Raw genomic sequence first — 27,858 nt, 5'->3', positions numbered from 1 at the left:
ATGTCCTATGGGTTGATCTTTTGGAAAAAGAATTGTCACACGTTAGAGCAACAGTTTCTTTATTCTCTGTTCAAAGAAAACATACTAATCGCCAGCTTTTTGTTTTTCTAAATCCAGTCCATGGCTGCAGTTACTCTGATGTACAAACACAGAGCACAACTACACTAGCACCTACTTTAATTTGGCATAAGTACAACTAACCCTTTATGACCATTTCCTGTTTCCATTCCAGTCTTTCTGTTTTAGTGGTACACACCTAGTCACAATCATTTACATCCCTTTTCCTTCTGAACAAAGATACATTTTAGGCTGCTTTACTGGAAATAATGTTACATATTCAAAAAGTTATAAAGTTACCCTTCTTTGGTGGATCATAAATCAGCACCCTTGGCAAAGGCATAATTCACAGTCAAACATTCAAGTAGCATTAGTCAACTGATCAATTATTAATACAAAAACAATGTGCCTCAGAGTGCCAACGTTCTTGCACAAAACAATACAGTGCAAACAGTTCCGTGCAAAAGTCTTGCGCCACTTTTAAAATTTCTTATTAAATCCATTAGCATAAGTAACAAAGGAAGTCTTCGTTACATTGTAAAATTGAGGTTAACACAAACCATATGAGGAACACAAGTGTTCACAAGAAGAATGCGGTATTTTATAATGAGAAGTACTTGTCCATTTTCGTGGTAAAGTCTTTAAGCTGTCCTGAGAAAAGAATTTAAAGCATCTGACTGATAAGTGAAGGGAGAGTTCCTTAACGCCTTAATATTTACTTTGTCTATTAACTGTACTATACTTAATTAGAACTTCAGCCAAGCAGTGTAAGACTTCTGCAAAGTACTATATTGGATCCTAAAACAATATCTCAAATTTTATATAACAAACTCTGGTTTCATAAGGCATATTCTAAATGAAAAGTATCTAAAAGAGTAAAATAAATACTAAACATTTGGTTTAACCAGTATATATGTGTGTGCAGGTGTTTATTTAGGGAAAGTGCATCTTGGGTCTTCTCCACAGAGTGAATCTTCGTGAGGTGAGGATGTGTGTGACCACACTGAGCAGCATCAGGAAGATGGTCATTGACATGACTATCACATAGTGGCTAATGCTGCAAGATAGAAAGAAACATGTTTAATACAAATTTATGTGTGAGTTTATGCATCACAGATACTATATCCTTGTTACATTACCTTGTACCAATGTCCAACCAGCTGCCGTAGTCTTGCACCAGGAAGAAGAAGTGCTGAGGAGAGGAAGAATGAGTAAAACAAAAAAAAAAATTGTGTGAGGTACACATCAGATCTACTTGCTGTAACAGGAAAAGACAGAAGAGCAAATTATTTTCAGGAAGTATATCGCAATGCACCTTTAATCCAAGTTTTCAACCTGATAGGAAATGTCTTACCAGAGCCATCACATCAGAGATGACCAGGACAATGAGGAACAAACTGGAAAAGAAGATTAAAAGACAAAAAAACAAAGGAAAGAAAGCATTACAAAAAAGATCTTTAATATTGAAACATCCACAACAACACATTTACTTCATGTGCAGCACGGACTGTAGATTTACACACTCTTCATACACAACGAATCAGAAATAGTGCAGAAAAGAGACACATGTTGATACTGGATAATTATTATTTAGATTCACGTCTGACACAAATTCACTCTAAAAAGCATATGACTGTATAAAACTGAATAGTGTGACGAAAACCAAAAAAACATCCTCCTCCTCTATGAGGCAATCACAGATCTGCCAACAAGAGCAGATTACTGTGTTTACATGCACTGAACTTAAAGTGCATGAGCCCAACAACCACCAGAGCAAATCATATTGATAAAAGGAGGACACAAGGTTTGTGACTGAACCGATCTCACAGTAGATAAGTCTGAGATTTGCTCTGTTATCTTTTTTTTTCGAAGGCTGCAGCGAGGAGTTACCTTCTTGATGAGAGCTGTGTTGCAACTTGGATGGTCTCAAACGTACACATTACTATTATGAACGGGATGATAACCTGGAAGAACAAAGGACAAGACATTGAATATTTCATGAATAAGTCCAGAGAAATATAATTTGTTGACAATGCTGCTGCTAATGTTGCTAATTTGTGCTAAACAGGCCACTGAGTAGGTCAGCAAGGTGAAAGTTGGTGGCTACAGAGAAGCAATATAAGAGAAGGGGAACATTTCAGAATATTTCAAAAATGTTCAAGTGTGCAAAAGTGCAAGACTACTTCCCTTTTCTGGAAACTTTGCTTAATGGGGAAGGTATACAGATACGCAGTGTACACCATAGAAAGAAAAAGTTGAAAATACAGTACCTTCCACATCATCAGTGCTCCCATGATGAAGGGGTTGAAGACAGTGAGGAAACAATAAACAGACGCTGGGTCAAAGCTAGAGAAAAGGAGAAAGAGGAGGACAAAGTGACTGTAGACAGAGGGAAAAATGGACTAAATATTTGGTTATTCAGTGTAAAAATCTAGCTTGGGGATACTTGTGTGTAAATTTCTTGACAACCTCCAAGTGTTTTATAGTGCAGACTGACATACTGTATGTGGTGCAATGTAAACAGCCTCACATCCAGTAGAGAGGCTCAGTCAGCAGACTACACAATAGATATGCTGGTCCAAACAATGCAAATAATGCAGACATAAATGAGTCAGTACTGTTTTACACAGGACATATTTCCTTCCTGTGTTCAAATGATGCATTGCTAATAATGAAACCAACCTCAACGAGTCTCATACCAGACACTGACTTTACCCTCACTGACTTAACCCACACTGACTTTACCCACCCTTTACCCCCCCCCCCCCCCCCCCCCCCACACACACACACACAGAACTGCCATTTACCACACACAAACAGACATATTTGTGTCTGTTTGTATATCCATATATATATATATGGATATACATAAAGACATACACACCTGTTAATGGAAGCTATGTTCCCTGTACCGAAGAAAGCTGTTATTATAAAGAATACCTAAAGGAAATATATAGTCAAGGAAAGGTCTGAAGCGACACTTGCACACGGTTGAGTGCGTAAGCAACACCTACTGATGCAGATACTATTCACATTGTCTTTCTGCCCTCTTAGGTGGCAGTTAAACACAACATCGAGTTAACAACATCAACGAGGATACAAAAAAATAAGATCTTCTGATGTCATCCAACTTCAGCTGTCGGATCTTGGTGATGTCGATGTTTGCGGAGAAATCGATAGTGGAGAGCTGGAAGATAAGAAAAAACAAACAAAAAAAAAAACACACACACACACACACGCACGCCCATCCACACACATGCAAAGACACACGCAAAGTGCATACACATAATAATGATCAGTCAATACTGAGGTGTGATGTTCATTATGTAGAGCATGAGAGGGGATTTCCTTATTTGTTTAATAAAATCATTTGGTATTAAAGGGATGGATGGTAAATAGAATTTAACCAGAACAATTCAGACCAGATAAATAGACTCCAGAAATATATATTTAGATACAATCTTAATATGCCTCTATGTGACCAACCAGAATCATTAGCTGTTGTAGAGACGAGAAGCCAGTTGGTGTTCAAAAAAGCAACAGATGCCATCTAAATTTCATACTAGCTTATAATAAATCGACAAAATGTTTTCTCATGTAGTTTATACTGCTCTACCGAGTCTGGGAATAGAGACACAATAGTTGTACCTCTTGCCTTCCAGAGACACCCTGAGCGATCATAGCTTCCTGTTCAATGTTGATCCACACAAACATCAACCAAGATAACACAGGGGGGAACAAGGCCTCTGACCTGGGCAGGAGAAAACACACATTTGATAAGGGTGCAGTTTTGCCTTGATGATAAAGCTCCACGTGAGACATAGTATGGTCATATATCATGTCTTACCCAGTGCTGAGCAGTAGGTATGTGGCTGTGAGAGACAGAAATATGCTGAGAAGTCGATGGAAAAGACGTGTAGAGCTCAACAATGGAACCAGCATAGAAGATGCTGAGGAAAGAGCAGAGACAAGAAAAGTTTTTTGGGTCTTAGAGCTTGAAGGGAATCTAGTCCAAGATGTGTCATTTTAGACAGGGCCCAAAATAATTAAATCTTTAATCTTGAAACTTAACATTAATGAGGGATAAATGTGATTGTAATCTCCCCTGGAAATGCCCAAAGAGCTTGTGCTCTCTCACACCCACCTACCTAATGTGATCCAACTGATGATCTGATTAAGAAGTGGCAGGCCCTGTTTCTGCTGCAGGCTGGAGTGTGTGAGGGAAGGCACATACGCACACACTGCCACATGGAGCATCTGTTGAGTTTGACCCGTAATAATTTAATTTTAGAAAATGCAATAACACAAACACAATCACATACACACGCAACATGGCATGTACTGCAGTTACCTGGGTGACAAATTGTTGCCTGTCACTAAGGTGCAGTGGTGTTCTGTGTCGTGATGACCAGAGGTAACAGGCTGAAGTGAAGAGAGTGAGGAGACCTGCACAGGTCCTGAGCAAACAAACATCATGTTATATTACCATATTATTTTAGACATGTCCATAGTGTACAGATACATTTTGCACATTCATGTTGATTAAAGATACTGATGTTAATTAACAGTTTATTTCAGTTTGATTCTCAGATTCCTCCACTGATCAATTTTTATACAGTATCATGAAGTTTTTGACCAGTTAGTTGACTGAAATAGCTCATCGATCACTGGATGGATTAACATGCAATTTTGTAGAATATCATAGAAGATATTCATGTTTTCCCCTAAGGATGAATCGTAATCACACTGGTGTTCAACTGACTTCACATAAAGTGCAATAATCAGGTCAAATTTTCAATTTGTCCAATACTTATACCTGCATAGCTAATGACACCCATCAGCCTCAGCTGTACTTTTTGGTTTGTGCTCATTAGAAACTTTTAGCAAGCTACAGTAACACGCAAAAATAAGACAGTGAACATGGTAAACAATACACCTGCTAAACATCAGCATGTTAGTGTCTGTTACCATGGTGGTGTTAGCATTTAACTCAAAGTACCGATGTTCCCAAGTAGTGGCTGTACCAGAAAGCTTTACAAAATGTAGAATGATTCCAAACAAACTATAATTTAAAACTAACAAAATGAATGATTTAAGTTTTTGATTTAGCTGTGTGAGCCTTGTTTTATAATGTATTGCAAAACAGTCCAACACAGAAGAATTCCATTGTACTTAAAGCTGATTTTGCATACATTTGCTATATTTTCATACATGTACTTTATGTTGATATGGGAAAAAAATCTTAATATTGAAATTGATTTTTATCACATGCTGTAGAAATGGGAACCCTACCTGATAACTAGAAAACTAATTTTCCACTCCACTCCATGACGAAGTTAATTATTTCCTAAGTATAGAGAAACAAATTACTTCTTTGAAAATGACTGACCTGAATCTGAGTTTTTTTTTTTTTGTGACGTGACTGTGGTAAACTTTCTGATAAATGAAGGCAAATAGAGGAAGCACTCACACCAGATGTATATTAGGCTCTCGTCCCACAACCGGCATCAGGGGGAAAGCAGCCAAACACAGACAGCTCAGAAACCAGCTCAATGAACGGAACTAGACAGGTACAGGGTCAATGAGTTCATTTAGTTAAGATATTGTATTTGAGTTCATAACTTAACAAACCAGGTGTTTGTCTGACAGTAGGCTGATGATAAAGTGCAAGCGAGGTCAAAACACAAGCATGAACTAAATTTTGCAAAATGTCCTACATTTAAGGGCAATTAACTGCCACCTAGGTGAAATGTACTTGTTCCACCACAAACCACTTTGTTTAATTCATTTTTGTGCATCAATGTTCAGTTGAATAATTTTCTTTATATTATTTTAGTGATCTGTCTTTTGTGCCATGTTTCTCGATGTTAACAAAAGTTCCAGCAAAACTCCTGATACACCTTAAATGTTACAAAAGACAAATGGAACAAGAAAAACAATTTTAGGGCTCAAAAACTACCACAGCAAAGGACTGTTTATGGCTATTTGTTTTATGTCAGATCATCTAAGAAGAGCAAGATGTTAAAAAATCTAAAAGGCAATAATAAAGAAATATAGAAATAACAAAAAAATAATCTATTTCATTTTTTTATTCCATTTTCTATTCATTAAGATTAATTAAGGCTATTACACATTTGTGTAATATGTAGTCAGATTGTGTCAAATTCCAATATAAATGAGTTTTATTTCTTAACAAACCATCCATGGAGTAGCTAAAAATCATTCAAGACTTCTGTTATATGGAAATTTTGCTATTTTCCATTAAAGGAAAATCCTCATAACTTTCTGGACACACATCATTTTTAGTGTGGGATATGAATATACAAATACAAATATCAATGATTTTTCCTGGTGCACTGTGACTGTAGAAGCCATAATCTGTAACATGTTTACCTTAGCCTTGCCAAAAAGTCCAGACAGCATGGGCCAGAGAGAGAGGACCACCAGACCCACAGTCAGCATGGCACGATGGAAGAAACTCACCACCTGGGGGCAGCAAAGGTAATGCGTCATCCACAGTACAGTAACCCCATAGTGTACATGAGGGGACTTAAACATTGAGAAAAATGTGTAGCATGTATGTGGAGGTCAGCTAAAGACTTATGAGTGTACTGAAGCACAAATATGCCTCTAGCTGTAAATTAGAAGACATTACTGACTTAAAGACACCTACCAGTAACTCAATCCCAAACGCCACCAGCACAAAATAGCCAAAACATTTCCACAGTGGCAGAGAAGGAGCTGAGCGAATCAAATCTGTTAGAGTTCCAGATCTAAAATAGATAATTAATGAGATTATTCTTTGTTGCAATGAAAGGGAAAAAAGAACAAAAATTGCATACATCACCCTTTTATCAATGAGAAACATGAGTGTGTACAATACCACTTCAAAATGATCTAATTAATGCCTCAGTGGGGCTTTGTCAGACATGCATCAACAATTATGTGAGGTGAATTTGATCTGCTGAAAAACAGCTACATTCTCTGAATGAGTGATCTCCCATTGATCTGGTTTGGTATTTACTCCTGTGTGGTGTTCACTCCACCACTCTGAGAACACAGAGGAACTATACACATTTGTTTGATTAGACTGAACTGTATATGTCCAGATATATATTTCATGTATTAATCTATTCAAAATTTCCTTGACTCTGTGTGATACTCACTCTTTAAGAACAGAGTACCATACAGGTACAGGCAGCAGGCAGTAAATATAGTAGGTGATGGGACTTCTTTGGATAAGCAGGAATATGCTGATCACCATTGTGACACACATACACAGCCTCACCAGGGAACGGCTGGGAATCTGCACACACAGGGGTAATACCAAAAATGTAACTTAGCGAGACAATCAAGTTTCATAAACTTGTTCTGGTAGCAGGAATCTTTAGAGGCAAAGACAAAGAGGGATCACACTACATGATCTGACCTGTTTGAGGACACTGGGATGTCTGTTGAGGCTGGCATGAGTCTTCAGTATGATAAGGATAACGTATGAGGTCCAGCCTACAAATCCCAGCACCACACTGCAACCCAAGAAAAACCTGTCGTAGGTGTGGTAGTAAACCAGGCCCTCCAGAGCATGGGAGATCAGAGACTGGCACAGAGAGATCTAGACAGAGGCAGACAAGGGGAAATCAAAGGGAGTGCTTCGGCAAGAGGGTTTGGCATAGATAAAATGGAAAGAGGATTAATAAGTAATGAATGTAAGGGGACACAAAAAGAAACTTGGGAGGAAAGTGTAAATTTAAATCCTAACAAAGAACACAGGTTTGCTGTAGAGAGCATTTACCACAGTTAAGCTAGTTGGGGCTAACTTTTTACTGCAACATCAGCTGAGTAGTATTATTATGCTCCAGTTTGCTGCATCATCACAGGTCTCAATGATACATGTTTTACTTGGAAACAAAGGTTTGAGCACCAGCTTAATGCATCAAAGTACCCAAAAATAATTCTAAAACTTGACTTAAAATCACTTGGATAGCTGTTAATTCACCTACAGACTGCAGATTATTCTAACACGATACTCACAGCATCCTCATATTTCTCCAGACGCATCAGTATTCTGGCCTTGTGAATGAATTCTGCTTGTTTTGACTCAGTAAGTAGTCTGAGAGGACAGAGAGACAAAGCAATAAATACAGAGTGTGTAAAATTGTATTTAAATGTGGTTTTAAATAGGTTAACGGATGCTTTGTTTGCCTTCACACTTTCAAAACCACAAAAGCTAATATAAACAATGCATTGCTTGCTTAAATTTTCATAGGCCAGCAATAGGCAACTTTGTAATATGATATTTTTCCTATGTTTCTCAGCATTTATTGCCTGTTTAATGTTCTTAATAAAATGTATCTCCAACACTTTCAAACTTTGTAGATGACATGAATTGAGCACAATATGGTTCCTTAATAAGCATGTTTTCTCAAAAGTGATAGGTAGTGATAAAAAGAAAAACTCACACAAACTCAAGGTTATTATGACTCATTAACTGACTTATTGTACTTACTGGTATGGGGTAAACAGAAAAGACAAAGTTGTCTCCTTTTTTTGGGTCATTTTCATCTAAGAAAAATAGATAGTTCAGTTATCATAGATTTATATAACTGAATTACACAACATATGCAGTAATATGCTTTCAACAAGTTAGAACTTAAAAATCGCTTGGCATTGAAAGCTATAAATCAGCTAATACTGTCACTCATCTATTACAATTAATAATTACACATTTGTCACTTCCAACAACAGTGTTCTTTTTCTTTATGCATGCTGGTTTTACTGGTTTCATAACATACGAATGACAAAAGCATGTCAATAATAGCAGAGCTGCATGCTGTCACACCTTGAACTGCTCCAGTACTTGAATAGCATTAGTGTACATGCTCTCTGCCTTGAACTGGTCACTGTTGTTGAGGTAGAGAAGAGGTAACACACCCTGTAGAGACATAAATACACACAGTGATGATTATAAAATAGTAAAAATGGTATCATAATACTTACAGAAAACTCTGTACAGTGAACATGTTCAAAAACATTTTTCTGTTCGTTTACTGATTTTCACAACCATTGAAGAGTTATGCTGTACTTGCAGAATCCATTTTTGGTAACTTGGTAATACACTGAACACTTACATGCATATAATGGATTATACAGTTTGCATGACATTTGACTACAGTATTCTGTATTAATTCTTTCTCCTTTAACTGAGTGTCTTAACTTACAACAGAGTTGACAGGAATGGGTACACCAATGAGAGATGCCATGAGGGGAGCAATATCAGCCTGCGGAAAACAAAAATAGAACAATAAATTCTATTTTATTGAACTACAAATGCCTGTTGGTCTTTTAGCTACTGTATATTAATGGTTTCATACACAGTAAATTTAGTGGCAGGAATTGATGATTGTAACAGCATTAAAAAGCGCCAAGCGAATAGGTCTTACCTGATTAACATCAACCCTTTGGAGGTGCTCCAGTTTCCAATCTGAGCGAAACAAAAGAAATACAGATCAGGGAAGCAATGAACCTGTAAAGTGTAAAAATTCTAAAACTATTTTTTAAATAAAATACAAAATTTCACTCTGCCTAATATTCTGCTGAAAAATAATAGCCTTTTGTGGTTGTAGGTAAACTTAGGCTCAAGCTAAAGCATCTTGTTGAGGGACATTTAAGTAAACAGCTGTGAGAACAGTACATGAGTTTAGTACCTTGTAAGTACCCATCCTTGTACAGTTGAGGTTCAGTGACTCTCTGGGCATTATGAACACCGGCTCCCCATACCACTAAAGGGGTAAGAGTCTCAGAGGGATGGCCTGCACCGTGGGAGCCTGGAGACACATGCACACAAACATGCACAAACTGAATTCATATGCTAATGAACAGATCATTTTTTTAAATGTTTAACCATCAGACGGTACAAATAAACACATAAACAAGAGTCTTACCCCAATCGGTCATGCCATGGTCAGAGGTAAACACATAGGCCGTTCTGCCATCATAGCCAAAGAAGTCTTCTACCATAGACACCAGCTCAGATACACCAGTATCTACTAGACCAATATTGTCTAGGTACTCCCTGGACAAAAGACAAATAGCAACATCTTAAAAGAGCCTCAAAACTAAGAGTATTTGAGATTCAGATATCACATTCGTTTTTTGTAGATAAAGACACCACTATTGCAGTCAATGCTGCTTTGGAAGAATATGATAATTTTATTTTAAGAACTATAGTATATTATGTAGAGTGTATCACACAATGATCACATATAATATCAACGGCAAAACAAGAAATTCTACTCACTGTGACATTGGTCTGTGAGCATGTCCGTTCGTATCGATGCCCAGCAGATGCAAGAAGAGAACATTCTTGTCCTCGAGTAGACTGGCCCTCAGAGTAGAGTTTGACTTTGCTGCTTGAAAGAATGACTAAACAGAGAAAATGAAACATAGTTGGATTTAATCAAGAAAGAAATGTGGAAATGATAGTAACAAGAGAGTCTGGTAATATTGTATATTAACCCTCTATTTCCTGATAAAACTTGTAGCAGTTATACTATAATCTACAGTTCTGCCAGAAAATGCATTATTTGATCATAAATAAAACACACATTAAATTGTAACAAAAAGTGGGAAATGTGAGCTATTGTTAAAAGCTCCTGGAATTATTTTTCAAAACATTTTTCTTAAAGACAAAAATGTCTAGTCCACTACCAATGCAAGCCTTCTAAATATGATTTATAAACACACAATGTACAAAAATCAGTTATGATTTAATCAATTCATTATAACATTATAACTGCAAAATTCATGGTTATCTTTAGCATTTCCACTATCATACTTTGACTTGAGTGAACACCCAGCTGTCCAGCCTGGATGCATCTGTGGAGGCAAAGTCCTCCTCCACAGCTGGATATGTGTGGGTGTACACATGGTCTCCAGTAGCACCTGGAGGTAACACAGCAGGAAATTACCTTTATTTAAATGATTTTTTTAAGTTTTAAGGTTATTAAAATATCTCAGCAATAGTGTAAAATAAAGTGTCATGATTAAAGTGCATTGTGTTCATGCTCACATTAGGACCAGACAGCCAGACAAAGGACCAGAGTGTAAGATTTAGTGGCATCTAGTGGTGAGGTTGCAGATTGCAACCAACTGAATACCCCTCCCCTCCACCTCTCCTTCCAAGCGTGTAGGAGAACCTACTGTGGCTGCAAAACTCGTGAAAAACACAGAAGGCCCTCTCTAGAGCCAGTGTTTGGTTTGTCCATTCTGTACTACTGTAGAAACGGCGGTGCAAAATGGCGGGCTCCGTGGAGGAGGACCTGCTCCCTATGTAGATATAAAGGGCTCATTCTAAGGTAACAAAAGCACAGTGATTCTTATTTTCAGGTGATTATACACTAATTAAAACATAATTATGAATATTATATTCCATTTCTACCATAACTGTTCCGCTAGATGCCACTAAATCTTACACACTCGTCCTTTAAGTACATAAATGTATCACTTAGTGTGAAGTCTGATTCAGACACAGACTTTCTCTGGGAATTTCCTTATATTGATTTGACTTGTGTAGGTGTATATGTGTGCTTGTGTACCTTTGGCAAACATAGGCAGAATATCAGGGCTGCCCCAGCACCAGGTGTGTCTGCTCTCATTAAACACAGAGTCAAACTCTACAGGATTCTCCTTCCATCCTGAGCACACACACACACACACACACACACACACACACACACACACCAGAGGTCAAAACACTTGCAGTCACAAATACACAAACATGAAAGTAGTCATCAACATACACTTTCACAATGACACAAACACAAACGTATCCAATACATTAATTTTTTTGCATTGTTATTTTCTGTGTTCAGCTTGTCAACACAACCATACACACACACACACACACACACACACACACACACACACACACCTACCTTTAGCAACAGCACTAACATCCTCATAGAAGCCAGCGATGAGAGCAACATGACCGGGGCGAGACTCAGTGGGGACACGTGTGTGTGACACACCCCAGGTACCTGTCTCTTCTATGATGCTCCTGGTATTGGAAAACACACACATAAACACACAGGTCTTACACTGTATATAAAGACCTATTACTTTGCAATTCTAAACATACCATGAGAAAAAAACAACATACAAAAACAACCTAATCTCAGCCATATATACTCTTTTCTGTACTAAATTAATAGCCACATATACACGTACAAGCCACATCAGTGCTCTGTATCAGTTTCCCAACCTCAAGTATGGGGCCCTGGATGAGCCATTGGGGAACAGGGTGAAGAAGCTGTCTGCTCGAAGTCCATCGGCCACCACTAACACCAGTCTGGAGGCAGGGGGTGTCAGCGGCGTTGTCTGGGGTGTCATGCCATGGACCAGGGGAGAGGTGAAATAGATGTCAAAGATGGAGAGGAAGAAGACCACATGGACTGTCAGTCCAACCAGGAAAAAAGTGATCATCCTCATTTTGAGCGATGAGTGTCAACACCACGCTGGGTCTGTAACACAAGCAGGAGGGAGAAAAGAGGGATTTCAAGTGAATAGAAAACAGGTTGGAAACAAGAAGAGAGACACAAAGACAGAATAAGTATGATTGAGGAAACACTGGACAAACACGTATACAGTCAGTCTAACCTTGCATTCAGTGTTAAAGGGTTAGTTCAAATAGGGACAGGTACAGTATAATACAGTCTGGCTAAGCCAAAGCACAGACCATGTAAAGACCGCTTAGGAGTTATCCCTCTGTCACCATATGTCATTGCAAATGAGCTGAAATAATGGCTTTCATAGTTAGTTATATTTCAATGGTAAGCATTTCTGTTTCACGTTTGTTTACACGAGAGTGACAAAGAAAAAGAGTTGTTGCATTTTTGAGCCCTTCCAAAAGTCTTACCTGTATGTAACGTCAACGGAACCCGACCATAAAAATGAATGAATGGGCGAGCAAAACTATCAACTACCACTTCACCCATTCACCTGTTCAGATACACTGATTTAGTTTACGTTTTATCTTCGGAGATGACCAAACATACATCCAGACAACCCGACAGATCAAGGCTTTCTTACACGAAACAAGATTGACCTAATCTTTAAAAGCGTGCTTTTATAAAAAACAGCGGTCCCTCTTTCTAAGAAGATTAGTACAAGAAATTCAGGCGCTGAGCATCCACTTCCTTGTTGTGACTTTGACGTTTGACGTTGACGTTTGTGCTGTGCAACTGAATTGTGGGTACTGTAGTTCAGATGTTTGTTTCCCAGCAAGCTTTCTTTCCAACAATGCATTCCTCTTAAATACGTTTGTTGATTAAAAAAAGAAATGGCATTGTATTTCATTACAAATTTACTTGTATTACAGTACGGTTTCACTGGAAATTGTTATTTTCATAGATTACGGTTCTTTCACAACACAGCTGTCAAATGTCTGTCCAGTATCCAATCGTTTTGTAGTATTCTATTAAAGAGGCGGTCTTTAGGATAACTATGACCAATCACAGCCTTGTATTCTTTCTCCTTGTCAAAGCCACCTACCAAACCTTTGCTAGCTTAATATCCATTCAGGAAGCAGCAGCAGCCTAGCTTAAGATTGCTACAAAAAATCTTTATAGTGCAAAAAATGGCGTCGGTCAACCCGTTTAATCTAAGTGATTCTGAGGAAGAGGCTGAACGGCGCCCAAATGAAACAGTTGACACAGAGCGAAGCCCGAGTGACGGGGCTCCAGGGCCGCCGCCAGGCAATCCTTTCTCCCCGCCCGCGGACGCCGAGCCTCCGACGCTGCTGCTGTCTAGCAACCGGACAAGCCCCAGTGGCGAGGGCATCTCGGTGTCGGCCGCGGCCACCTCAGCTATGGCAGGCAGCGCCGATATACGGGTATCAGTGGATGTCATTGCTGCTCAGCTATTACGGGACCAGTACGTCCTCACGGCCCTGGAGTTTCACACCGAGCTGTTGGAAGCAGGCAGAGAGCTTCCGAGGCTGAGGGATTATTTCTCCAACCCGGGCAACTTCGAGCGACAGAGCGGCACTCCACCCGCAAAAGACCAGGTACTCGGACCTGGCGGACCGCTGAGTAAGTAGCTAGCTGCACCCCGGTGCTAGTCACGTAGCTGCCAGCTAGCTCTGCGTTTAATATTGCATTATACAAAGTTAACCCACTAGCTATCTGCATATCATGAGGTATCCGCTTGCTTGCACCTGCTCTCCCGGACCAGGGCCCACAGCCAACAAGCCGGGTTTTTTTGTGGGTCAATTGTGTTGGCTGACACACAGATGAAAGAGCATCACAGAAATGTAATTAGGCTGTTCCTCACTGTTTAGTTGCTGGGAAAAAGATGAAGTGTGGAAGCTCTACAGTGAGTGACCACCCTGATGTAATATGTAGCCTAATTGAGCCCTGTAGGAAAATACACGCTTATCTTTTTCCTCAGGCCACAGGGAGGTCAGAGGTCAGACATTACTGTATTTAACTATGGTCTTGCCATTAAAGAAAAACTTTAGGAAATTTAGTGTGTTGTTAAAGAGGACTCAACTGGGAATTATACATCATCAACTGGGTTTGAACTTACATCATCTGCCTTCAGTGCTTTTGTTGCTTGTGTCACTCCCAGACCAGGGAGATAAAATACTGTAACGTTTTACAGCTCAAGACATGGGCATATACCTTAAGCACTCTCATCCATTTACAGTACTTCCTTTATGGAATAACCTGCAGCATTGTGTAACCTGTAGTATAGCCGAAAAGAGTCCGGGCCCATAAGCAAACACGCCATGCAAATGGTAACGATGGTGGCGGTCACAAATAAAGCCCGCCACAGTGGAGCAGGAGTAGTATTACCATAAACTTTAACTCAACTGTGGCAAAGCGTGACAGGGAGCTGGACATTTAAAAGGAAACAGAGTGAGTGACAAAACCATCTCTTGTAGTCCCATTTCACTGTGATGAGTGGAGCAAATGTATTCACACCAAACGTTCAGTGTTAATACATTTGAGCTCTCAGTGGTCTTGGCTTACCATGGAGGACTGGGCTTCTGAAAGCCTTGTATAAGTGAATGAAGAGTTAGGGAATTGTGAATTGAGAGTGATATAAAATGCCCTTGTCTGCATATTTTTAAAGGGGATCCTCTTAATGAGCATTAGCTTTTCATGGAAATGACTGAGCTTGATATTCTTCTCAGTGGTGATTGGACTTGGCTTGTCAGAGTATATTTATCTTAGATCCAGGAGAGAAAGGATACTCATGATGTCACTGACCCACATGAGTGGTTACACACCCACCCTATCTTTTAAACGATCTAATACACATAAGCAGGAAGGACTGTAGGCTGTGAAAGGACTTAAACCTACCTTCCTTGCTCAGTACCCTGATTCAGCACAAAGGAACAGATGTTTACAGGGGCTTCCGCCCTTACCCTACCACTAAAAAATAGGGTATCTATTATTTATTTGTATTAATAAGTTTCAGCAAAAGTAGATACTCTTTGCATTTTGTTGGTTTATCCAAGTGGGATATCACACCAATCAGAAGTAGCTTCAAGTAAACAAAGTAAATATTTCTTTCACTCCCTGTCAAAATTGGCTGCAGTAAATTGCTGACAGAATCAAAGCAGAGTGAAGAGGAAATGCAGTGTTTACAGTAGATAATATAGTAGATGTGCATGTGATAATTTTGGTTATTCATTTGAAGCTTTCCTCCCCAGCAATTCCAGGATTCAAATAGGTGTTCAGTTTAAGAATGGGTATTTACAGTATGGTACCACACTAGTAATTTTTACTTTTTTGGTGCAAGCTTAGCAACAAGGCCAGATGATGAATTTTCATTGTATTTATTTACATTCGGCAATTTTCCAGGTGTGGGAAACACAGCGTATAAACACACACGGAAGAAAAAAGTTGAGTGGTTTTATAACCGGAGGAAGATTTATTTTCCTTAATTTAGATGCAGTAGAATGGACAATGACCTGATATCTCAGGAGACTGCAATATATTCTTGAGTGTGGCTCTTGGCAACTGGCCTGAGGCTAGCACCGGTATATAGCAGATGGCAGCCAAGTCAGATTCACTGCAGCATCCATTGTCTGTCAGCATGACACCACCCTGTAGAATGAAATACTTAGGTAGACTGACTTTCCATATACCATATACGTTTTGGAGACCACAGCAGCAAAGGACTGTGAGTTGCGTGTTGTGGTTGCTAAGGTCTGGTGGTTGCATTATCATACAAACCCCCAAAAGGCTCAGAGCACTGTAACAGAATAAATGTTTTATGATGGTGTCTTCCAAAAGCATGACAGGACTTGACAGCTCCCCTGTTCTGAAACTGACAGGAAGGTCGTGGAAAAATTGTAATCTCAGTCTCAGCTATTGATGAGAGCAAAGGTTCATATAAACCTGAAATCCTTGAGGAAGCTCAAACGTCAAATCTACCATATGAAGAAAGAACAAACGAAGCAGCTGATGGGAGTTGAGGAGGGGAAAAGCACTAGACTCAGCCCAAGACTAGGTCACTCTTCTTTCTACCATAATCTGATAGCCAGGACCTCATGTGATCATTGGAATGATGTTTTTCCTCATGTTTGAAGGACAGGTTTAGGCAGCCAGTTTCCCATGTGATTTTTCACATTAGCAACACATTTAGTACCTTGCCTTTGACTGTGTGATTTCTAAGGATTGTACGGTATTATAGCCCTACAAAAGAAACATCTCTAACTTTTAATTTACTTACTGTGTGGAAATAAATTTGGTTTGATCGATTATCAAAATAGTTGGCGTTTGATTTAGTAGTTGGCAACTTATCTATTAATCAACTAATTGTTGCAGCTCTACTGTAAAGAGTGCTTTAATTCAGATGGTTGAGTTCTGCTTCTGATAATCTTCAAGCATCCGTCTGTCATCTTTTTCTGCACCTTTTACAATTGCTGCAAAATATAGCATACAGCATTCAGCTGACCAACCATAGTTGTCATTGATCGTATCATGATAACCACCGACAGTCAGCTGTAAGCGGTTGAATTGCACCGTCCATGTGTGTTGATAATGACCGTGTTACAGGCCGCATCATATCTGCAGCTGTTGCTCTACATACACCACGTGACACATCAAGCCTTCTCTCACCACCTTGCTAATTACCAGCAAGGAAGCATGAATGATACCCTCTCCACTCCTCATTGGCTAGTCAGGCAGTTGTTTGCTCATACCGAATGATGTGAAGAGCTTTAATATTAGCATGCAAGTTACTGAAAGGTTGACAGTAAACTGCTACATTTAAGAAGTATGTGTCTGCCATGCAAGACATAATATGGGATACCAGAAAGTGTCCATACAATATAATCCCAGGACAATAATTTAAAAGTTAATTTGTAGTTACCGTCATCTCTCATCTTCTAGTTCAAGTCGGCCAAATAGTAGCTTCAGATGATATGTTCTAGGTTAGGTTGTTTGTAACCAGTGTTAATGTTCTCAGCTGTTACAAATCAGTAGAACAACAGCAATCCAGGTCAACCACAGAGCACCCACACTCTGCAAGGTTTATAACACTGCTAAAATGTGTTCAATCAAAGACCCTTGTAGACCCTAGTAGCACTACTTACATAAGGCCAACCTCTCTTACTTGCTCCCTCTCTTTTTTCTCAATTTTTGGTCACTTTATAATGTCTTTCCATCCCTGCCTCTGTTGGTACTGTGCGAGAAGGTGATTAATGATATTGTTGAAGTGCTGCTGGCCACGCTCCATGTAGCTCTGGACCTCCTCCGACTGGCTGCCTGTTCGTAATTCTCTGCCTTTCGCTCAGCTGCATGTGTGTGTGTGTGTCTGTGAGTACATGCAGGTGGTTCTGTGCATGTGTGTGTTTTATGTGGAAGTGCATGTTTCTTACCGGTGTAGCAAGTCACAACACAGGTTTGTTTTTGTGTGTTAGTGTTTGACTGGTACTATTAAATGCAGTAATAGTGGTAATGTTTCACAATTAGCATTATACTAAATATTTTCCATAGTGTTGTGTTACTGTGTAGTCACACCAACTTTGCTATTATCTACATGCATGAAATTGTTTATACATAGGCTTGTTTGTTGTTACATTTCATGGAATATATTCAGACGGGTGACAAATTAAAGGTGCAGTGAATAGAATTTTGTGGCATCTAGTGGAATGGACTTGGCAGAAATGGAATATAATATAAGTATGTTTTAATTAGTGTATAATTCCATGAAAATCAGAATTGTTGTGTTTTTCTTACCTTAGAACGAGCCTTTTATATCTACATAGGGAGCAGGTCTCCTTCCACAGAGGCTGCCAAGTATCTACAGTAGCCCAGGACAGACAAACCGAACACTGGCTCTAGAGAGGGCCTTATGTGTTTTTCACAAGTTTTGCAGCCATCCTAGGTTTGCCTACATGCTTGCAAGGGCAGGGGTATTCATTTGGTTGCAATCTGCAACATTAGTGCTAGATGCCACTTAATTCTGCACACTGTTCTGTTAAAGGAAAAACCTGAATAAATGAGTGGAGAAACATAACAAATGCAGATGCTTCCACACAGGTGCACTGCACGGTACAGTTTAGCAATTAACATCCAATCATGCTCTGTAGCATATAAAAATGCTCAGCAGGCCCAGTTGATTCTAATTTTATATCAAGATGGCAAGAGGAAAAGATCTAAGTGACTTTGAAAACAGGAGCTTCAGTCACAAAGACTGCTCAACTGGCCGCTGTTTCAATAAGAGCAGTGACTCAAGTGACATTTGCATTTAGATCTGTGGGAAAGACATCAGTAAATAGGGTCGGAAATTGTTGTCAACAGTGCACATTTGATGACCGTGATAGTCGTGCACTGGAGCAATATCTAAGGAAAAACAGAAGAGCAACTTATCCTCAGGTGACTGAGAATGTCAGTGCAGGATGTGATCAGACTGTGTCAGCAGAAACGTTTGGCTCAGCAGCCACACATTTCTCTGTTCTCTATTCGTCTGTTTAGCGTCATCAGGTTAGGCTAACCTATTGTTGCTAACTTTTTGGCTAACCCCCTTCACTTTTCCAGCAGTTGGGGAAACAACAGATGAGACTTTTCTTGGTCTTGAGAAGCCGCAACATTTATTAACTGACACACTGTAGCCTGTACTGTACATTCACTGCCAGAATGACAACTTACTGCTAACCTTTTCCTCTGCTCCGCTTGCATTCACTGTCACTTTTCAGCCATTTGCTCTCTCACTTAACCACTCACTTGCTTACACACTGCCCTATTCCTTAAAAGGAGATACGCTAGTTTCCCAGGCAACGACACAGATGTTGACTCACGTTTCGAAACAGCGCTGCTCAGAGGCTCCCAAATGCCATTGATTTCTGAATGAATGGGTATTTGCCATTTTTTTGGCGTTAAAAAAAAAAAAGTTTTTTTGGCCTGGCGAAACACTGACCTTTATCCTATGATGAGACATTTCTATCCTGATGGGAATGGTCTCTTCTAGGATGATAATGCCCCCATCCATAGGGCACGAGGGGTCACTGAACGGTTTGATGAGTATGAAAATGATGTGAATCATATACTATGGCCTTCGCAGTCACCAGATCTCAACCCAATTGAACACCTAATGGGAGATTTTGACAGCACTCTCCACAACCATCATCAAAACACCAAATGACGGAATAACTCTTGGATGAATGGTGTTCATGCCTCCAATAAAGTTCCAGAGACTTGTAGAAATCAATGCCAAGGCACGTGGAAGCTGTTCTGGCAGCACGTGGTGACCCAACACCTTACTTAGACACCTTATGTTGGTTTTTCCTTTAATTTGTCATCTGTCTGTAGCTAATAGTTTTGCCTCAAATAAAAAAAAAGCTTGTTGGCTGTCTGCTGACCATTCATCCTCTTTTGTCTCCCTGTCTGTATTTGTATCAGCTCTTTTTAAATGTAGATCTCTTTGTCCTCAGTCTTAACTCTTGCACTTTCTCTGTATCGAGTTTTATCTGCTTTGTTTTTCTACTTGCTAAAACAGAAAAAATATCCTTTGTCATGTTTGTGCTTTCTCTAAAATCATCTCATCGACCACCTAATTGTTATTGTGAGGTTTTTTTTTAAAATCACAAACTAGTATAAAGTTGAAGAGGCTTCCTTCATTTAGCTTATTAATAAAGGTTTATTTATAACGAGTGACTGAATGTGAAATGGCGACACTCATGTATTCAAAAGCACAGGGAGTGACTGTGCATGGATTTGTGTGTGTGTGTGTGTGTGTGTGTGTGTGTGTGTGTGTGTGTGTGTGTGTGTGTACCAGAACCTGCCTGGCTGGCAGGAGTGCAGTGAAGAGATGACAGTCTGAAGTGTCAGATTTATCACAGTCCAGACAATACACGCTACAGGCACAGAACTGAAAGGTCAGCCGGGAAGAAATACTTGTTTTTTTGTAAATCAGGCACACACACACACACACGCCAACAAAAGAAATCTGTGCACGCTCCAGCACAATGTGGAATTACAGGTTGTTTTTCTCTCACATCATGTGCAAACATACAAACACACTATTATCCACTGATTCAGCAAATGGATTGTAACCACTTATAGACAATATCCTCACACATCATCAGGGAGTGAGGACAGTTGTAAGTGTTCTCCTCAGGAAAATGGGTTAAATTGACGTCAGCAGGACAGAACAATGCCATACACACTGACAGCCAGTGTAGAAACACTCACTTTACAGTCACAGGACTGAGTGTGTGTGTGTGTGTGTGTGTGTGTGTGTGTGTGTGTGTGTGTGTGTGTGTGTGTGTGTGTGTGTGTGTGTGTGTGTGTGTGTGTGTGTGTGTGTGTGTGTGTGTGTGTGTGTGTGTGTGTGTGTGTGTGTGTGTGTGAGGCTGCATGACCATACGTTTGAACATGTGACGCACACGCTGCAACTTCAAAGATATAATCAGTTAGAAGGTTGGAGAATATCCTAAATAATCAAGAAAAGAAACTATAAATCTCAAGTTTGTGGTTGCTAAAATCTAATGTTTAGCAAAGGGAATATATTTGTGTCTGTCAAGCATTACATTTTTGCCTGTGTGAAAGGTCTTGGTCATTTGAAAAAAAAAGTAATCTACTAAAAGGATACTTTCAAAAAAGAGGGGAACATATAGATAGTATCTGCTTCTGAGGCCAGCAAAAGGTGATTAGAAACATCATAAAACTCTTATACAGGATTTCTTTGAGACAAAATGCAGTATTTTTTCAGGTCAAACCCAGAAAGAACTGAGATCAGTAATAGGTGTCATCTAATTAGGATAGACACAGTGGTTCTTTTTTTGTTTGATTTCCCTTTAATGTGATCTAAAAGCCACAGGTCTTGAACTGCGAGTTGTTTTTTTTTTTGCCTGATCTTCAGTCACTGCTTCAAAGCCTTGCTAAACTAGGCAGACAAGCCATTGTTTTTAAGGCTAACTAAACTACATGCTACATTTGGCTTGACCTTCTACTGTATCTTGATATCAGAGAACAAATAGGCCAATCTTGCACTTGCATTGCAGTGGAAGGAAAGCTAACACCATCGGCTAAACTACCAGGACAGCCTAGCACAGTGAAATAGGAGTTAACTTACGTATCAGCATTGTGTGTTGTTTGAGTGAACAATACTCTCAGCGTTCATACACTCATATGTAAGGTCGGTGTTAGAGGTGTTAGCTTGGAGAAAAGGTCTCAGCAAAGTCTTAACATGTTATGATGGATTTGTTTTCCCCCAAGCGCAGTGACTCAGATGTTTCTTGGCTAAAGCATAACCTTCCCACACAGTTTTTTTCTGGGCTCAGCTTTTAACTACATTTCATAGAGTTTCCATGTGTTTTGTGGAAAGGTGATAAATTGTTAGTCACCATTCTTTTGACTCAAGCTTCCAGCCTGGTTAAGTGTCCTTTACCAAAACATTTTGAATCCCTACCGCAGTGTGTAGGTGACCCTGACCTCTGACCTCCCTTCAGAGGGAAGCACATATGAAGCAACATTTCTCTAGGATCAGTACATTGTCACGTTACTAGGATCTGATATCTGCTTGACAGTGGACTCATCTAACTAAATGCTGTCTCTCACTGTCTTTTATTCAGATCGCGCAGGCAGCATCAGCACCTTGGACTCTCTGGACTTTGCCCGTTACTCAGATGACGGCAACCGAGAGTCAGACGAGCGGGTGGCAGGTAAGATGAACCATACTGTCATGGCTTGAAGCAAGAGACCCGGCTTGCCTCGGGGGGGGGGGGGATAAAAGATGGACAAAAATCAGGAACGAAGCAGAGCGTGAGAGGGTGGCATGGAAAGAAAGAAACACCTGACAGCCGCATCAATTGATGCAATATTCATGTTAGTTTAATCTAAGATGTCAAAAAAGATTAATTATATCCTGATGTTGTCACGGTGACACTGCTATGTAACAGATGCTTTAGTATTCGGTGCCTACACTAATGTCATAGCGGTTCTCAACCTCATTTGTGTTTTCACCAGTATCATAATGTTTTATATCATAATGAATCAATACTGTCTTTGTCAACATATTCCCGCTTCAGACATTTCTTTCTTTAACTCGGTAGAGGTGTCCTCGCCTCCTCCTGTCAGTTGTCACACTGTTGAGTCAGTCTGTGGTATTTTTAGTACAGGACCTGTCTCAGCATTGTTTGAAATCACACTCCTTTTCCCCTGTGGTTCCGTCGTGACACACCAGTAGACGGTTTTAGCCAAAAAACATTAACGGTTGAGTCTGGCGCTGATGTCACCTCATCACAGAACACTGGTTTTAAGAGCAGCTGCTCAGTTACAAGCAGCTTGCTGGGTTGCAGATGTTGTGTGATGATTATGTTTTTTTTTTTATGCTGTTGACTAAAGGAAAATAAACACATTAATAAGCCTTTTTCTTTAACATCTATGCAGAATATACTTTACAGCCATGCAGGAGCTATAATATGTTAAGTTGTCTGCCTCTTGTTTTTATCTCTATTTTATGATTGCCAACATATAAGCATTACTTTTGAGCTCTGCACACTATGACATAGAACAGTTAACATTATCCATTACCACCTTTCTGTAGTCATCCACCCATTTGGTCGGTAAGTGTTAGTCATTAAATCCTGAAAAGCCCCAATCCATAACTGCAATATAGATTTATGGAATTGTGCACAGACGTTTTTTAAAATGATAGCATATTTTGTGTTTTATGTTTTTTCTTTCTTTGACAGTAAATCATTTGAGAGAATTAGAGTTCTTCCTACATTGATTGTTTACATTTTTATGAATTGTAAATGTCATTAGATTTAATGTGTATTGCATTATGAAAGTGGAAAGAGTAATACTTAAGTAGTTGTAAGTAACACTAGCTTGCTGGTGGTTTGGGGCTTTTATCAGTTGGTGAAAACTATACATTAATATTTGAAGGGCGCAGTTAAAACCATGCAGCAGAGATTTTGGTTCCATGCTCCCAACTACAAATTCTGCATCTTTTTAAAATGACTGTCATTCAAACACTGCCCACTTTCCCAAATTGGCACCTTCCCCCTCCTTTGTTCCCTCTTCACCCACCCCCTCCACTCTCACCCCTCCCCACCCCACCCCACCCCACCCCGACCTCTTCCTCTTGCCAAGATTGCCTGCCCCCAGCTGTCTGACTCTGGGTTTTCTGGCTTTCTCCTGACGTTGATCAAACCCCAGTGAACAATACTGGACAAGTCACTCCATCCAGACTAGCTTTTTTGCTTCTTTCTTTTTTTTTTTTTTTTTTTTTTCTCTCCTCTCCCAGTTATTGAGTTTTTGTTTTTCCATTTTGTTTACGCTTGCATCCTGTGCACTATTGATCTGCGAGTAAGGATAGGGATGATGGAGTCAAAGTGGGTGGATTTTTGTCAGAAAAGTCCAACTAGCATGTTGATGACATTTCTTCTCGCAGTAATCTTAAGCTGTGGAAACTGAAACTTAATAGTGACTTTAAAGGAAATTGTAAAATACAGCCTTGGTGTGTTGAGTCCTTAAATAGAAATGAGACCTACCACAGCACCCGTTAAACCACAATGGTAGACATTAGATTACACCTCTGGGCTGATATACAGGGTCACAACATATGGCAGATTCTCAGTGCACAGCTATGCAACATAGTTTTCCTGCTCCATCGCTTCTTACTTTTTGCGTGTGTTTTTTTATTTATTTATTTTTTTATCTAAGGTGTCTAAGATCTTGTGTGTTCTTTTTCTTTATTCAGTGTTAGCTTAGACTCTCAAATTTGAAAAACTAACGTGAATTAGTCACAACGAACAAATTAACAATTTTCATCTACATGTTTGCTGCTTCTGATTATGTAAGACATCAGAAACCGCTTGCTCACATTATTGTGATTCATGTTTTCGCCTAAATAACATTTTGACTCCTCATAGCTTCATAGTTTAGATTGTGTTGTTCATAGTATGATGGTCTAGTCTAATAAGAAATACAAAACCTGAGCAGTGCTGTCCTTTGAGTGGCTTGAACCCAAATTATTTAATTGCTTTTTAGTAAGGCATTTGCCTGGAAAAATCCTTTGTCAGACAGCTCCTAGATAATCAAGGCTACAATTCAGTAGCTTTAATAGATTTTCTCACCTCAGCTACATTGCATTTGTTATGCTAATAAAACAACTGAGATAACTGGATTCCAAATTAAGTCAGTGCTATTAATGGGAGGAAAACAAGGGCAGGAAATCCTACTATTAAGATGTGTCTCGATGCATTACACACACTCGTCAAACAGATTGTCATCCAGCTGGCTTTACCATGATCCTCTGCTGCATGCGTTCCTTAGACCCCATGATTTGCATGCATCCTTTTTTTTGTTTTGTTGTTTTATGACTCTTACGATCTTTTGTGTAGTTAGTTTTGTTTTTCATGCCCATCTTTGTTTTATTTGTTTGTTCCCTGTCTTTGGTTGGATGCACTTCCTGTGTGTGTGTGTCGTCACTTCCTGTCCAGTGCTGGAGTTTGAGCTACGGAAAGCAAAGGAGACCATTCAGGCTCTGCGCGCCAACTTGACTCAGGCAGCAGGTGTGGCGTACTTTTAACTTCTTCTCCACCTGAACCCTCTTTTGTTACAGCTTTCTCTCTTTTTTTTTTTTTTTTTTTTCTTCTAAGAGAATTCCTCTTGATGAATAAAGGTCAACATCCTTTTCGAACTCATCTAATATCTTCTCCGTTTTCTCAGAGAGCGAAGTGCCCTCTCAGGAGAGAAAGAACTTCAAGTCAAGTCCCGAAATTCAGGTGGGGAGTCTTTTAAGTGTTAGAAAGATTATTGAATTTACCTCCTCTGTTCAAATGAATCAAGAGATAAAAATGTGTTACTTTAAACCCTGTGAGGGTATCACTGCTATGCTGAGTGAATCATTTTACAGCTGCTTTCCTCTCTACCTCAGGAGCCTGTACGCCCACTGGAGAAAAGAGCCTTAAACTTCCTTGTGAATGAATATTTATTAAAAAACGAATACAAACTCTCATCCATCACCTTCTCTGATGAAAATGATGATCAGGTAAAGCTTTTTCCGGCTGCCACTTGTTTTAAAGACAGAACGTCAAATGTCTGAAGGGAGTGACATTTTTTATCATTTATTTCTGCCTGCTTTTAAATACACAGTAATTAAGTTAATAAAGCAAAATAGAAGGTATCAGACTTGTTTGTGTGAGGGTCATGTGACCATAAATAAGTTCAGCAACTTGGATCAGCCATCCTGTTTTGAGCTTTAATCTTCTCCTCCTTTTTCTATGCACACAACTTAACTTACTCATTTAGTTTTTTTTATTTGTTTCCAGGACTTTGAGTTGTGGGACGACGTGGGCCTCAACATCCCCAAACCCCCCGACCTACTGCAGCTTTACAGGAACTGTGGCACTCCCCTCCCTTCACCTCGGGACACAGCTGATGTGGCAGTGGGGGTGGATTTGGGTGATCTTCCAGGAAACTGCATTTCCCAAGATCTCCCAAAGAAGCCTGACCTTTCACAACAGGTGTGCGTGTGTGTGTGCATGTGTGGGTGTAATTTAATTTATCAATGTACTGTTGTTCATCAGCTGAAACTTTTAGCCATGTTTGGGCTCAAAGTAGAGATGGGTAACCTCTATCACGCCGCTATTTTTCTCCCACTCTTGACTTTTTGTATTTGCATGATTTAAAGTTATGCAGCTGGCAGAATCTGGCTGAAACTAGTACATTTACACACAGAGGCAGTGCCAATTTGCTCAGAAGGTCAACTGCTTTGACGCATCGCAGTAGAATAACGAAGGTTGTCCACAGAACCACAATGGTGATATTGAAAAAATTAATTGCCACTTCTGAATTCACATTGTTTCAGTAAAAAGACTGGAACTTCTTTTAATATCACCAGCACACAAAGCGTTTTGAGCTACTATAGCACCTGCTCTTGAACCAAGGTTGTCAAGTGTCTGTGATTTTTTTTCTTTTTTTTTTTCTCCTCTATAGCAACAGACAGAAGTCGTCCAAGAGTTGGAGTACCAGATCAGTCTCCTCAACAATGAGAAGCAGAGCCTAGCTGAGCAGATCAAGAAACTGCAGAGGTGCGTGTTATACAAGTGTGTGTGTATATATATATATATATATCTATATCTATATATATATATATATAAGTCAATCAGTCACTATATATGACTTGGTGTGACAGTGCCTAAAGTTGTTCTATGTGTCATATACTATATGTCAGTATTCTCTGATGCTGCTATGATTTCCTCCAATTATGCAACAGTTGCATTCCATTACAAAAAAAGCTTTCACCACTGTTGCTAGGATAAAATGAGAAGCATCCATACAAATCTAAAAATGTTTTCAGCACTGCAGTCCACATTATTACCATAACTGTGACCAAAAGAAGTCATGAGGTGGAGCCAGTATGGAAATATCCCCGAAGCACCACTGCTGCATGAAATTACAAAAGAAGCCCTGCTCTGATACATGAGAGGAACTTGAAGAGTTCAAGCATTAGGTTTATTCTTCTTCCATGTGGAATCTTGAAATGCCACCATCAAGATTCAGACAAATTTGCTCTACCACAATCCAAAGTTGTTCCTGGCCAACTATTTTATGAATAGGAGTCATCCAGTGTTTTCTGACAGGCTGTCTCCTTCCATCTACCCCACAGTGAGATTCAGACACTGAAGCTGACTGTCTCCTCCTCACCTCCGGCCACTCTGGATCTGGGCTCCCAGAATACATCCAACCCCTCCTGCTCTTCCACCATCCCCCCCTCCACTGATCCTCTCTCTGGGGTATGTGGTCAGATTTGAATGTGAAATGCCCAGAGCTAATTTATGCCAGTAATAAACAGAATGTTTGCACATTTCTTGATGTAGTTTCACTAACTAGATCTAGTCCAACCCTCAGCCCCCTACAGATAACGGACAGTATCTGGACATCCGGGGTGTTTCAGAACCTGAAACTGACCCAAACCCTCCCTCCACTCAGAACACATCACAGACCCACCCACAGTCCCACAGCAAGCTTAAGAGTCGGCCCCCCGTCCAGTTTGACCAACCAAACAGGTGAGTAGACATTCACACACAGGAAAAACTTTGAAAATGGGAAATGAAAAATGATAATGAAAAACCAATGTAAATATTCAGAAACATTTATGATGTCTAACTATCCTGAACATTCTATAAATAAGAAATATACACTTGAAAATGGCAATGCTTCCGTTATACCTTAATATCTGTTCTCACAGATTTTGCTGTGTGGTACAGAAAATTACATTCAGTATATTTATTTCCTGTGGGCAAACCACCTCTATGTTGTCCAGTGTAGTTAC

At 39.6% G+C, this 27,858-nt stretch overlaps 2 protein-coding genes across 6 annotated transcripts in view; one reads left to right on the top strand and one right to left on the bottom strand.

Annotated features, from left to right (window-relative positions):
• Positions 1-42: 42 nt before the first annotated feature.
• pign (phosphatidylinositol glycan anchor biosynthesis, class N) lies at positions 43-13,566 on the bottom strand. The gene is made up of 29 exons (XM_044339327.1): positions 12,971-13,566; positions 12,317-12,575; positions 11,991-12,112; positions 11,652-11,750; positions 10,892-10,998; positions 10,355-10,479; positions 9,999-10,129; positions 9,762-9,881; positions 9,498-9,538; positions 9,276-9,335; positions 8,897-8,989; positions 8,564-8,619; positions 8,089-8,167; positions 7,487-7,669; positions 7,224-7,363; positions 6,731-6,830; positions 6,451-6,543; positions 5,528-5,619; positions 4,409-4,514; positions 4,206-4,314; positions 3,905-4,007; positions 3,706-3,808; positions 3,158-3,244; positions 2,942-2,997; positions 2,328-2,403; positions 1,948-2,021; positions 1,412-1,454; positions 1,197-1,249; positions 43-1,114 (listed from the first exon to the last, which is right to left on the bottom strand). The coding sequence occupies exons 2-29, from the start codon at positions 12,541-12,543 to the stop codon at positions 991-993; spliced, it is 2,802 nt and encodes a 933-aa protein (XP_044195262.1). The 5' UTR covers positions 12,544-12,575; positions 12,971-13,566; the 3' UTR covers positions 43-990.
• Positions 13,567-13,594: 28 nt separating this feature from the next.
• Positions 13,595-27,858, top strand: part of relch (RAB11 binding and LisH domain, coiled-coil and HEAT repeat containing) — a 34,447-nt gene continuing 20,183 nt past the window's right edge. For all 5 annotated transcript variants that reach the window (XM_044339325.1, XM_044339324.1, XM_044339322.1 and 2 more), the window contains exons 1-9: positions 13,595-14,144; positions 22,145-22,234; positions 25,022-25,093; positions 25,251-25,306; positions 25,459-25,572; positions 25,853-26,047; positions 26,520-26,614; positions 27,193-27,319; positions 27,435-27,592. In XM_044339325.1, the coding sequence (XP_044195260.1) occupies positions 13,691-14,144; positions 22,145-22,234; positions 25,022-25,093; positions 25,251-25,306; positions 25,459-25,572; positions 25,853-26,047; positions 26,520-26,614; positions 27,193-27,319; positions 27,435-27,592 (1,361 nt within the window). In that variant the 5' untranslated portion in view covers positions 13,595-13,690. The remainder of the gene's footprint in view (positions 14,145-22,144; positions 22,235-25,021; positions 25,094-25,250; positions 25,307-25,458; positions 25,573-25,852; positions 26,048-26,519; positions 26,615-27,192; positions 27,320-27,434; positions 27,593-27,858) is intronic.

Source organism: Thunnus albacares, chromosome 21 (genome assembly GCF_914725855.1).
Source record: "Thunnus albacares chromosome 21, fThuAlb1.1, whole genome shotgun sequence".
In the NCBI taxonomy this organism is placed as follows: domain Eukaryota; kingdom Metazoa; phylum Chordata; class Actinopteri; order Scombriformes; family Scombridae; genus Thunnus; species Thunnus albacares.
Note: the sequence above shows the minus strand (reverse complement) of the source record. Positions and strands in the feature narration are given on the sequence as shown.

Coding starts and splice junctions, on each gene's coding strand:
- pign (XM_044339327.1), bottom strand. CDS start 12,543: ATGAGGATGATCACTTTTTTCCTGGTTGGACTGACAGTCCATGTGGTC. Junction 11,751..11,990: donor TGTTAGTGCTGTTGCTAAAG/GTAGGTGTGTGT, acceptor GTGTGTGCTCAG/GATGGAAGGAGAATCCTGTA. Junction 3,245..3,705: donor GTGTCTCTGGAAGGCAAGAG/GTACAACTATTG, acceptor CTTATCTTCCAG/CTCTCCACTATCGATTTCTC.